General features: G+C 33.2%; 1 protein-coding gene across 4 annotated transcripts in view; it reads right to left on the bottom strand.

Annotated features, from left to right (window-relative positions):
- The window catches only part of LOC123293392 (papilin), a 137,882-nt gene that overhangs the window by 7,699 nt on the left and 117,615 nt on the right, over window positions 1-12,568 (bottom strand). For all 4 annotated transcript variants that reach the window (XM_044874200.1, XM_044874203.1, XM_044874202.1 and 1 more), the window contains exons 4-19: window positions 9,170-9,249; window positions 8,522-8,672; window positions 7,020-7,143; window positions 6,695-6,948; window positions 5,947-6,082; window positions 5,537-5,877; window positions 5,286-5,480; window positions 5,025-5,198; window positions 4,774-4,959; window positions 4,568-4,709; window positions 4,367-4,503; window positions 3,436-4,312; window positions 2,474-3,374; window positions 1,740-2,065; window positions 1,506-1,679; window positions 416-1,354 (exon numbers count right to left, since the gene is read on the bottom strand). In XM_044874200.1, the coding sequence (XP_044730135.1) occupies window positions 416-1,354; window positions 1,506-1,679; window positions 1,740-2,065; window positions 2,474-3,374; window positions 3,436-4,312; window positions 4,367-4,503; window positions 4,568-4,709; window positions 4,774-4,959; window positions 5,025-5,198; window positions 5,286-5,480; window positions 5,537-5,877; window positions 5,947-6,082; window positions 6,695-6,948; window positions 7,020-7,143; window positions 8,522-8,672; window positions 9,170-9,249 (5,137 nt within the window). The remainder of the gene's footprint in view (window positions 1-415; window positions 1,355-1,505; window positions 1,680-1,739; window positions 2,066-2,473; window positions 3,375-3,435; window positions 4,313-4,366; window positions 4,504-4,567; window positions 4,710-4,773; window positions 4,960-5,024; window positions 5,199-5,285; window positions 5,481-5,536; window positions 5,878-5,946; window positions 6,083-6,694; window positions 6,949-7,019; window positions 7,144-8,521; window positions 8,673-9,169; window positions 9,250-12,568) is intronic.

Raw genomic sequence — 12,568 nt, 5'->3', positions numbered from 1 at the left:
CAACTAGCCTTTCATAAATTTTTAGAATTGTAAATTAAATTTTAGATTTAGAAATTTTAGTATTTAGCAGACTGAGGACTGATTATTTCACTGAATTATTTTATCATTATAATCATGAAAAATGTTGATAAACTGTGAGGCTTAGTAATATTCCTTTTTTATACACAAATTCAAGCCGCTAGTTGCTTTTTCGTGTAAGTTATCGTCGCAAATTTTAGTTTCATCTCTGCGTGATATTATTGTTTGGAGGTATACAATAATAAATTTTGTGAATTTTTACAGATCTGATTAATGTTATTTTAAATAATGATATGAAATCTACTTTTCCGATAATGAAATGAATCTTAATTTTACCAAAAACCATCCGCATGCATTTTTAACAATGTGTTTAAAATTTTTTAAAAAGAAGTCTTACCTTTTTGTTCACCAGGTTTCAAACATTTTTGGCTACAAGCATCTTCAGTGTTAAAGTTATTACCATTTCCTTTACAACCTCCGTAAAGGAATCGATCACATTTATCGGATTCCGCATTGTAATACCATCGTTCATGACGTCCATTACAAGGACCTTCTTCTTTAGGTAATTGGCAAACATCTTTAATATCAGCAGGAGCACACAGCTCCAAACATTCTTCACGTGTTTTGAATCGATTATTATTACCCAGGCATCCACCATAAATAAATTGTGTACATTGTTTTCGTTCTTTGTCATAGTACCAAGTAGGATAATATCCTTCGCATGCACCAGCTACTTTTGGTAAGTTACATACATCTTTTCCTTGTGGCTCGACACAAACACTTCGACATTCTTCTTGTGATACAAATCGATTATCGTTACCATCTTCACCACCGTACCAAAATCTTGAACAACCACCATATTCCATATCATAATACCATTTCACTGTATAATTGCGTCCATTTCCACGATCTTTGCTCAATTTACAAGCTTCTTGTCGATTGACTGGCACATCCGTACAACCCTCAAAGTTGTCACCTTCAGCATTTGTTACACCATCTGGACAACAACCAAATTTAGATGCTGTACAATCACATCCTTCAAAGTTTGGACCACTTGCTGGTGTTTTTTCATCGGGACAGCATTTAAATTCTGTAGTAAGGCATCCACAACCTTGTTTTCTGGGTCCACTGGCAACTGTAACACCATCATCGCAGCAACCAAATTGGAAACTATGACAAGGACACCCTTCAAAGTTGGGACCAGTTGCTTCAGTAAATGTATCAGGGCAACATCCAAATCGTGTTTGTTCACAACCACATCCTTCGTTATTTGGCCCAATAGCAGCTGTAGTATTGTCAGGACAGCAACCAAATCGACTGTATTCGCAATCGCATCCTAGATTTAATAAATGCATTAGTATATGATTCTATCGTAATGGTGACTAACTCTAAGATATGCTAGTTTACTATAAAAAAAATTGTACAAAGGGTTACATTTAAAAAAGCCATAAGAATATATGGAAATTGTTCATAGTTTCAAAGTTTACCCTCTTGGTTTGGTCCACGAGCTGGAGATGTGTTGTCTGGGCAACATCCGAACGGAGAGCTAAGGCAACAGCCTTCTTGATTATGACCATGAGCTGGATTAACGAGATCTGGACAGCAACCAAATGGTGAATCATCGCATGCAACTTTACACCCTTCCATTTTAACTCCCAACGCTAAATTTGACACAGATCGTTTTAATAAAATGACAAATTGATATTTTTAATTAAAGTTACCTGCGGTTTTGTTATCTGGACAACATCCGTAATAAGATATTGTACAATTTTCATGATTAATGATTCCACAACCATCATAGTTTTCACCTGTAGCAGCACTTCCACCGTCAGGACAACATCCAAATGGTGTAGCATCACATGGAGTTTCTGACACACCAGACTCAGTGGTAGAACTACCTTCTTCATAGCAACCTTCTTGATTTTCACCAATAGCTGCTTGTATTCCATCTGGGCAACAACCAAATTCACTTGTAGAACAGTTCGTTGGACAGCCTTCTTCGTCAGGTCCGGAAGCTTTTGTGACATTGTCAGAACAACAACCGAATCTGGAAATTAAATTAAATTTAATATTTGGGTTTTTTTTATTAATAGATCGTATGATATAGGCAGATTGCGGTAAGTATTTTCTCGCTACTTATTTGAATCATCTTGCTCTACCAAAGTACCCATTTTTTGGGAGCCTCATCGTACCCACTTTCATAATTTCGATTGATCTTAATTTTAAGCTTTTCATTCGTACAATTCCTTCAGTAAACATATCAGAGCTGTAACATCGTAGAATTCAGTCGTAATTTTTTCGAAAAATGGCTAATAAATTTATTGTTAAATTATTAACGCGGAACTCAAACTTTGCTTTATTTTAGTTAAAATTGATAAAAGCTTGTGGAAGCGAGAAAATGAAATCTGAACTGTCATCATCTTACGACCTATAAATTACTTTCAAATTTATTTACTTTGAACTAGCGCATTCTGGTGGAGGTGGTTCTTTCTTACAGCCTTCGTTATCATTGCCTTCAGCAGCAGTGACATTATCAGGACAACAACCAAATAATGTTTCGGCACATTTAATTTTTGGACATCCCTTATTTTTAGATCCTTTAGCAACAGAAACACCATCTGGACAACAACCATGTTTCGTTTCGTTACATGTTTTAGGTGTTGGACATCCAGCTTGGAATGGTCCTGCTGCCGGTGTCTCTTTATCTGAACAGCACCCAAATTTAGTATTTTTGCAAGGTGATTTCTTTTTACGGCAAATTTTAGTAAGTTTTTTGGTAATTGATAATATTGTCGATTCCCATGATTGTGATACGGTTTCAGATGTAATTTCACTAGATTCCGAACTTGATTCTGATGTAAATTCGCTGCTAGTTGGTACTGATTCCGAAGAAACGGTTTCCGAACTAGATTCACTACTCAAGGAAGAACTTTCTGATGTGCTTTCAGTTGTTTCGGATGAAATTTCACTACTAATTGAAGAAACGCTAGAACTTTCTAACAAGGTAGATGTTTCCATTGGCGAACTTTCTGTTGAAACTTCAGAGGAACTTTCCACAGAACTGGATTGTTCTGATGAAGTTTCTGCCGAGATACTGGATACTTCCAATGTTGAACTTTCAGATGAAACTGAGCTTTCCGATGGCACAGAACTTTCTGAAGAAATGGAACTATCTGTCGATAGAGAACTATCTGTTGTTTCTGATGAAGGCGAAGAGCTTTCACTTTCTGATGTAATTGATGTTTCTGTAGAACCTGTTCCATCACTTGATGATTCAGTTGTTAAACCTTTTTTGTATTTTTCTAGAATTTCAGCTATATCTTCTGGATCTAATTCAGCATCAGCACCGGGAATTTCTGTAAACAATGCATTTAATAACAACGAAAAAATTATTTGCTTGGGAAGCGTTATACTTACTAGTTTCAGTTGAAATATCAATACTCGAATCAGTAGTACTGGAAATTGAATCAGACGTGGATGATATGTCACTAGTTGTAGTCAAATCTGAACTGTCGATTGATGACGGACTTGAAGAATCACTGGACGAACTATCCGTAGTAATGTCAGACGTACTTTCTGTAACGGAAGTTTCCGTTGAGCTTTCACTACTTGATTCCGATGTACTTTCACTACTGAGTGAGGAACTTTCACTCATAGCTTCGGATGAACTTTCACTAGCCGATTCTGATGAACTTTCACTAACAGATTCTGATGCACTTTCACTACTAGACTCTGGTGAACTCTTGCTAACAGACTCTGACGAGCTCTCACTAACAGATTCTGACGAACTTTCACTAACGGTTTCTGATGATGATTCACTGATTGACAAAGATGAACTTTCACTGGCTGATTCAGATGAAATTTCACTTACTGCTAGTGTTGAACTGTCTAAGGGGGTGATCGCTGATGACTCGGAACTTTCAGATGATTTTTCACTCACACTTTCGGTTGAGACTTCACTGCCGGATAGTGAACTACTTTCACTAGAAATTGATGATTCTGATGAGCTTTCTGAAGACTTTTCACTCGTTAATTCAGATTCTAATGTGGATGATTCAATTTCAGATGTTTTATCTAAACTTTCAGTTGTTTCTTCACCAGATCCTTCATAGTCACTGAAATCATAATCACTTATATTCGTTTCAGTACTAGTTTCCTCATCATCTACACTGGAAGAATATGCAGCGTCACTGAACATTTGTTCGGAAGCCAATGATGATAAAGTATCGAATGGTGTTTCACTACTTGATTCAATAACTGGACTAGTAACTGTGATAATGTAGTCATCATCTTCCTGAAATTAAAACTTTTACAATAACTGCGAAAATATGTAAATAAAAGAACTTACAGATTCTTCAGAACTCTCGTCTTCATCACTTTCATAGCCTTCATCACATTCCTCATTAATATCTACTTCGTATTCATCCGGTTGAGGTTCTGTCGTAGACGCAATCGATTTTGTAACATCCACTGATATTATTTCATCTGAAATAGGATTTACAAAATTGTTAAAGTAAAAATTAGGACGAGTTTTTGCTCAGACACAAACCTTCATCACAGCTTTGTGTATTACAACTTTCGGTGGAGTATAAAATTTCCACAGAATTACATTCCTTTACATGTACAGTCTTGTTTTCTGATTTGCATAAAACTTTACGTTCTCGTAACCCTCCTCCACATTCTTTAGAACACTAGAGAGTAAAAAGAAACGCTAAGTAGAAACTTTTTTAATAGGCAGTATAAAAAAACACTCACCGTTGACCATGGTCCAGCAAACCATTCACCCGTACATTTATCTACTTCTGCGGTACAATTTTTAACAGTTTCCAACTTTTTGGTTTGATCACATTTGTCAGCTTCAACTTGTTTTACTGTATCTTCATCTTTGGATCCACAAAATACAATTCTCGTTTGTTTACCTTGACCACATTTTGCTGAACACTAACCAAGTGACAATGTTAATACCTTATATACAAAATTATGGTGAAGCTTATTAAAATAAATACCTCACTCCAGTCAGAACTGAACCATAAAAATTCATCACAAGTTGGTTCCGTCGGGCAGTCTTGAACAAGTTCTGGTTTTGGATTCGTACATAAATCATCTGGGTAAACTTCGCCGTCATTAGTTGCACAATATGCTCTGCGTGTTTGTTGAGCTGGTCCACATTTTGAATCACACTAAATATTTAGGTTTTTACATAAAATTATTATAATATGAACAAATTTTTGGCATTAAAACTTTGAATATAAAAATCTAATACTTACATTTGACCATTCACTTGTTATCCAATCTAAACCTTTACATGGTTTTAGTTCACATTCTTTTTCAGATTCAGGTTTTTTACCAGCTTCAGTTGATTCACAAGCTGAATCTTCCAATATTTCAATACGTCCATTTTCTAATTTTCTATAGCAGGTTACTGCTCGCGTTTCTTTTCCTTTGCCACATAATTGATCGCACTAAAAAAATGTATGCCAATAAAATTCCAATTAAATTGATTTTGATTTTTACTTACCGCCTTCCATGGTGCAATATGCCATTTAGGACATTCTACTTCTCGATTACATTCTTGTGCCGTTTTCGGTTTTAATCCAAGCTCTGAGCACTGTTTGTCATCAACCACACTTGCTATACCATCGGCTATAACTCGTTCACATACAACTTCTCGAGTTTGTGTACCTGCTGATCCACAAATTTCTGTACAATTTGACCATGGCCCTTCGCGCCATGTTGCTGGGCATGCTTCGGTATTACATGCTTGAGTTTCTGGATAACGACTCCCAGCATCACATAGTTTATCATCGACTGGTTTTAATGATTGACGTGATACACAGTAAACTCGTCGTGATTGAGTACCTTTAAGAAATTCCAGTTATTATTATTGTGAAATACTCTTCTTAATGATTAAATATTTCCAAAAATTACCTCCCCCGCACGAGGCACTGCAATCAGAATATGAATCGAAGATCCAATTGTACGTATCAGAAATTGGACTACTTGAAATATCCTTTGGAATGCTATATTCATATTTGACTCCAACGTTCACATCTGATAGTAATAGCTAAAATTGATAAATTTGTGGTTGATTCCGTTTGTCGTTTATTTAAACGAATACATTTAGAATGGGTAATTTAAATACTAGCGAAACAATTAGTAGCTTTATTAATGAAGAATTAGAGGAAATCCTGTAATGTAATATAAAGACCAAAGTAGGCACAGATCGCCAAAATACGTTTTGATTCGAGAATAATTTAGCAGGGTAAACACCCACCCACGTAAATATTGCACAATGCTCAAATGATTCTTGAGATCTTGTATTACAGGGAAAGTTTAGGCTACGAATATACTTTGATGAATGATTATTATAAAATCCGCATTAGGTCACTTTCTTATTGAATAAACGATAAATACTCAGATTATGAAGTATGGGAAAGTGAATAGTTCAGACGGCTAAGGTGTATGATGCAATATTCAAACGTGCGAGCTCGAATCCCAGCTAAAATAAAAGCCTATTTATTTATTTAGTTATTTGCTTATCCCTTAAATTTTCTCCACATCTTTAAATTGTGTGTCTTTTGAAAAGTTTACCTCGAATTATAGGTTCCAAATTTATCAGCAAATAGATTAAAAAAATTGTGATTTTATGTTTGAAAAATTAATTTAAATTACTTACAACTATGTAAAGCGCTTCGGTGGTGGGCCCTACACATGATATAATATCTGGTGCTGGGAAACCATGTGAATTTCGTTCATATAAAAATAAGGTACCAGCAAATCGCATGGTTTTTGGAAAATCTATGCGCCAATTACCATTTAAATAATAATGACCGGTTGCATTTCGAATTGCTAAATAATTGTTTGATGGTCGTACTTCATATACATGAATATTTGTTGCTCCTGCTGGTATTAGCAAAATATCATTGTAACCTTGAATGGGAAAAATATTAAATTATGTATCGCTTTAGTTTTAAGTTAGAATTAATTTTAGTTCAACTGACCAGCCTGTAAGTCTTGAGAATCTAAGAGTCCTGTTACGGTGTTACAAGATGATCCATCTCCCACACATTGCCTACATTTGTCTTCTCGAGCTGGTGAACCTAACATCATGTCACATCCAACTGGCTAGAGGAGAAATATTTATATTATTCAACAGCTTTATTGAAAAAAAGCTTTCTTAAAATAAGCAAAATTTAAAAAGGAAAATAGTGTAATTACAAGCTTTTTGAGATCGCTGGGGTGTTTATTCTAAATAATTACCTATTTGTAATTTTGGGAAAGAAAGAAAATTAAAAACAAATATTATAGACAAGTTTTTGGTCTGAAAAATAAGTCGGGAGTTAGACGCCACTCACATCATTTGTTAGAACCACTCCAAAAAACATTTAAAGTTTATTTTGATATTTCTAATTCACGTTTACTTCGAAATATAACGATTGAATGATTGTGCAAAAGTAAAACAAAATGAATAAATGATTAAATGATATAGCAGGGTTTTTCATATTCGCGAATTTCCGCAGGAAATGGAGCTATTGCTTTTGTACGGATGATGGAATATTGAAAAAATTTCTTCAAATGTTCATCGATCCTACCTGATATATGTGAAAAATGACCATCGTTAAAATTTATATAGGTATATAAAGCGGTCGCAATTTAAGTTTGATTTGAATAAAATTTGGTATCAAGAAGGATTTTGTTGCTTGAAAGGTCAAGTTCGTTAATGAGAAAAATCGACAGATAAACAAGGGGTGAGAGGTGCGAAGTACAAAATTTTAAATTTTTTCAAAATGAAAAATATTTTGAATTTTTTGGTCAATTTTAAACAAAAAAATAACCTTATGATTTTTTTAGACGCTTAGATTTCGAAATAAAATCCTTGAAAAATGCAATTCGATTTAAAAAAAAAGTGTTATTTTTTCAATCTCTGGGGAAAGTCGCTTAGCTCACGTAGATCCTGCACTCCTAATTTTTTTAGGGTGATACTATTAAGCAAAAGTCAATGTATATAAAAAATTATGGTTAAGTCCTTTTTCGAATCGGTTTTAATTTTAAGTTTAATAAGTTATTGCTACTTATCAAACATTTTCAGCTTTGTATTGACATACACGGCGCCCAGATCTAAGACAACAAATTTAAATAGTTATATTTCGAAGTAAGCGTGAGTGAAAATTATCGGAGTGGGCAAGAATTGTTTTTTATAGTAGGTAATTGTTGTGAATGGCGCCCGGATCAAAGTACCTAGCCATTTTTCGGGCCAGGAGGTGGTTTATTAATTTCATTAAGTAATTAGGGAACTTTGCCAATAGATTAACAGACCATTTACAGAAATTTTGAAATTTTGTAAGCAAAATGTAGTGAAGGAGACATAATAAAATATAATTTATGCGGCAAATAAATAGGATAGTGGTTGAATAATAAAAAAAAAAGGTTGAATAAAAAAACACAAAATGATTTATGCAGCAAATAAACTGTATTATAATAAAAAATCTCTCTCGTATAATACCTGACATTGACCCTCAACGCAGACATTGAGTGAAGCATCATCACATCGGGTCCCGTCAATGACTTGCATACTGTGTCTGTAGTAAAAACGTTCACCGCGAGGCATACAATTTAGTTCACACTTGTTCGGCGCCTTCGTATATGGTATCCAACTATGCAATCAAACAAGAAATTGTATTATTTATTTTCTTACTTTTTGTTACTCAATAGGCCTTTTTCTTCTTCAGTAATTTTTTTAAGATCTATTATGATATATTTAGATTCCTAATTGTAATCCTGTTGCAGTGTGGGAAAAAATTGATCCTTTCTCATAATAGGGGGTTTTACATTTCAAAGCACATATAATTTGAAAAAGCTGAAAAAGGGGGTTAAATTTGTTTTTTAAGGTAAAAACAATTTGAAAACTATTTTCAAAATATGGAGATTATAAAAAAAATGCATTTAGAAAAAAATATAAAATTTGATTAAAATTTACATGCTATGAAACGATATAATTCGTTAAAATTTATATCTAAAACGACTTTTGGTCTCAAAAACAATTTTTTATAGGCGGATCACATTGCAAACGAATTTTTACATTTCTGCTTCAAAAAAAAGTCAAACTGTAAGAAATTATGTAGTGCGAAGGGTCAAAATATGTATTACTTACTCATATGTTACTCCTTCAAAAGGTACTGAATTAAATTTTGCACATTGTTGTTCCCGAAAATCTGCGTCATCTGGACAATCCTAGAACAAAGAATTTAATTTATGAAATGGACAGTAGTTTAGTAACAAAATTTGTTAAATAATTTTTAAAATTTTGTTAGATATTGAATAAAAATTCAATGAGTGTAAACCAATGTCCGTTTTTATTTTTGTTTTCTTTTAAGAGGCCTCCAAAGTATGCAAAACCCACTCTTTGTAAGTGTTTCATTATTTGTTTATTGAGATACGTTATCAATTTTAAAAATCCTATGCAAACAAAAAGAAAAGCGCTTAAAGTAAAGTAAGTGTAACAAGAAACGTAGTGAGCTCTCTTTTATCGGTGATTTATCAAATTTCATAAAATTTTCATCTATTTCCGTACAACCATAATGTCCCACAGTGAAGTGGACGGGATACAGCTAGTTTTATATAATTTTTAAAACGATCAAAAAGTGCTCATACTCCAAACCGGCTAGTTCACAAAATTTAAATGTCCACAAACAATATCTAATTAAAGAGTGTGGGCGTGTGTTCTACATATTAAATAAAAACTTATGTATCACACAATTAACTTCCTCGAAATAATAATAGAATAAATTTTATCAAATGTATATCTTCTTTATTTGAAAGTGATTGATTTTTGGTGTTATAATAATTATTTAAAAAGAACGACTTCATCTAACATGCTTTTACCATATATGGATTTAGTTGTTTAAAACGCCCACATTAATTTTTTTTTTATCGAACTCTGTGTCTAGGTATTTGTGTTTATGTAACTATACTATCTATCCATTAAATTATTAAAATAGATTTCTTGTAACGTTTCAAAATCTATCACTAACTAGGCAATAAACTTAAGGACTAGTAATAGAACATAGTCTCTCACGTACTATCTAGACAGAATTTCTGAAAATTGCAAAGCCAATTACCAAAGAATGTTCTTACAATTAGAATTAATATTTTGTAGCACAAAACCATAAGGTTTTTCCAAATCATTCAATCATAATTGATAAAATGTATTAATTGTTTTGATAAAATATAATGATTTCCACTTCTGTAATATATCAAATTTTGAGTGATAACTGCTTAGAAGCAATGAGAAGAACTGAAGAACATTAAATTAGATGGACTAGCAAAGCTTTTAGCAGAGACAAGTATACGGAGAAATCGACTTCTTACTTTCCCCGACCAGAACAGAAGACCAGTAGAATATTAGACCACAAGCCCATGCTTGTAAAATAATTTTATTCCACATGTAAAAGTCAGTTTAACTACCATAGCGTCAATTTTGCTAAGTACAGGGTGAGTACAGGTGAGAATTGAATGTCACATCCATTGATGTCTTTTACCCCAGCAAATATGTACGGCGTTTCTGGATACTAACTCCGCATAAGTATTCGGAGTAAATTACCGTAAGTAGTACCGTCAATTTTGATCTCCCGTCAATTTTCGAAGCCCTACGTGCTTATTTCTGTAGGGTATTTATGTAATTCGTTCAACTATTTATGCAAATTTTGTATCCAGCAAAGCCGTACATGTTTGCTGGTGCAGCGGTGGGACATCAAGGGGTGTGACATTCAATTTTTACCTGTACTAACCCTGTATCGCACACAACTGACGTTATGATGCTTAAACTTACTTTTACATATAGGAGCATCTTTTTCGACATGATCCCTGGTGGGTTATATCACCCGAAAAATTTTTGAATGGGTTTTTTAGGCTATATTTCTGCGAAACACCATATATGGCAGAAACACGAGATTACCGCACAATTCGAAATTGTGGTGCGTGATGAAAGAGACAAATGTAATCAACAGGCAAAACAGAGGGTCGGTTATTTTTGCACAATGATAGCAATAATGAGAGCAAGCTGTAAACTGAGTTTACTCCATCTTACAGCGTTGGAAAATAAACACCCGAATAAAAGAAGATTTTTGAACAGAGAGTATTTAGCGAAGATAATGAAAAGAGTTATGATGTTTGGGCGAAGTGGGAAATGATTGAAACCGTAGGAATAGAAAAGAGGCCATTAATTGGTGAAAGTTAGGGTAGTATGACGGTACACAAATTTTCGAGTTGCAATACGGTTCGAGTTATATCACCAAAAACAAATTATTAAGTCTTTAAAAAGTTAATCTTAAATTGTACTATAGTAGGGAATATTATTAGAAAGAAGACACTTGAAATTGAGGGAAGTCGAACATAATACTTAACATTCTTTGGGTGGCTAATAAGAGTAGTTAAAGGATTAAGTAAAAATATTTTGAGTTAATTTATTTCATAAATTCTAGTGAATAATTTGCCTAAAGTGATTTATTCCCTTTCAAAGAATGTGTTTTAAGTGTATGATTTATTAACCAAAATATTAATTATAAACCATAAAACGTTTATAAGCGTGCGATCTATTGTTTTTAGCTTCTTCGAATACCTGCACAAGTATTGTTATACCTAAACAATAAGTAGCTTTCAGTTATTAACAATTAGGGACATCCCTCTGTTTAAAATAATATTTTTAAACGGCCCTATTATTTATTTTTATCAAGATTAAAATATCGAAATATTTTATTAAAAAAAAAAAAAAATAAATAAAAATATTGTTCTGGATATTTTTAAAAGTATACTATATTCTTAAATAATGATTCAAAAATTCGTTAATAAATACCAGAATTGCTCACTTAAAATTTTTGTTTACTGCTCTGCGCCACCACCAACTAACCTAAGTTATTTTTACAAACAATGAAAATTGTTTTTGTTGTTAAATTTTATAAGTTAGAAAATCAGTATTTAACCCAATCTACGGCAATGAATGCCGTAAGCCGTCTTGTGGCTGACGGACGTTGGACGCAAGCAAAATAAAGCGATTTAACCATTCCTTAAGAAACGAGCAAGAAACTTTTTGTCGCCGATTTGAATAAAAATCATTTGCCAGGCTAATTTTTATTAACAAAAGCGCCAAGGCAAGTTAAGACTTGGGGTTGAAATTATTTGTACCTTATTTTCAATTTTGTTATGACTTCATGGTTACTTCCCTTTAAATTTTCAGAATTGATTTAGACTTAGTCCAACTTCATATAAAAAAATCAAGCATTTTATCCAAAATTGCTCTGGCTCGTACATTGTTAATACATTTTGCCAATTTTTTTTTTTTTTTTTTACAACGAATATCCTGAGAGCTTAAATTTTTACAACTTCAACGACGTCGTTTTTTCGTTAATTCGGCATATTTGTAGCGAAGGCTAAAATTAACAAGTAGGTGCATGTTAGAAAAGATTTGTGCCTCAAAACTTTCTAAATATATTTTGAATTTTGTATGGAGATAGTATTTTATAAGAGGCGTTGTTATTTTATAATTTTATAGTAT

The sequence above is a fragment of the Chrysoperla carnea genome, chromosome 2, assembly GCF_905475395.1.
Source record: "Chrysoperla carnea chromosome 2, inChrCarn1.1, whole genome shotgun sequence".
In the NCBI taxonomy this organism is placed as follows: Eukaryota; Metazoa; Arthropoda; class Insecta; order Neuroptera; family Chrysopidae; genus Chrysoperla; species Chrysoperla carnea.
Note: the sequence above shows the minus strand (reverse complement) of the source record. Positions and strands in the feature narration are given on the sequence as shown.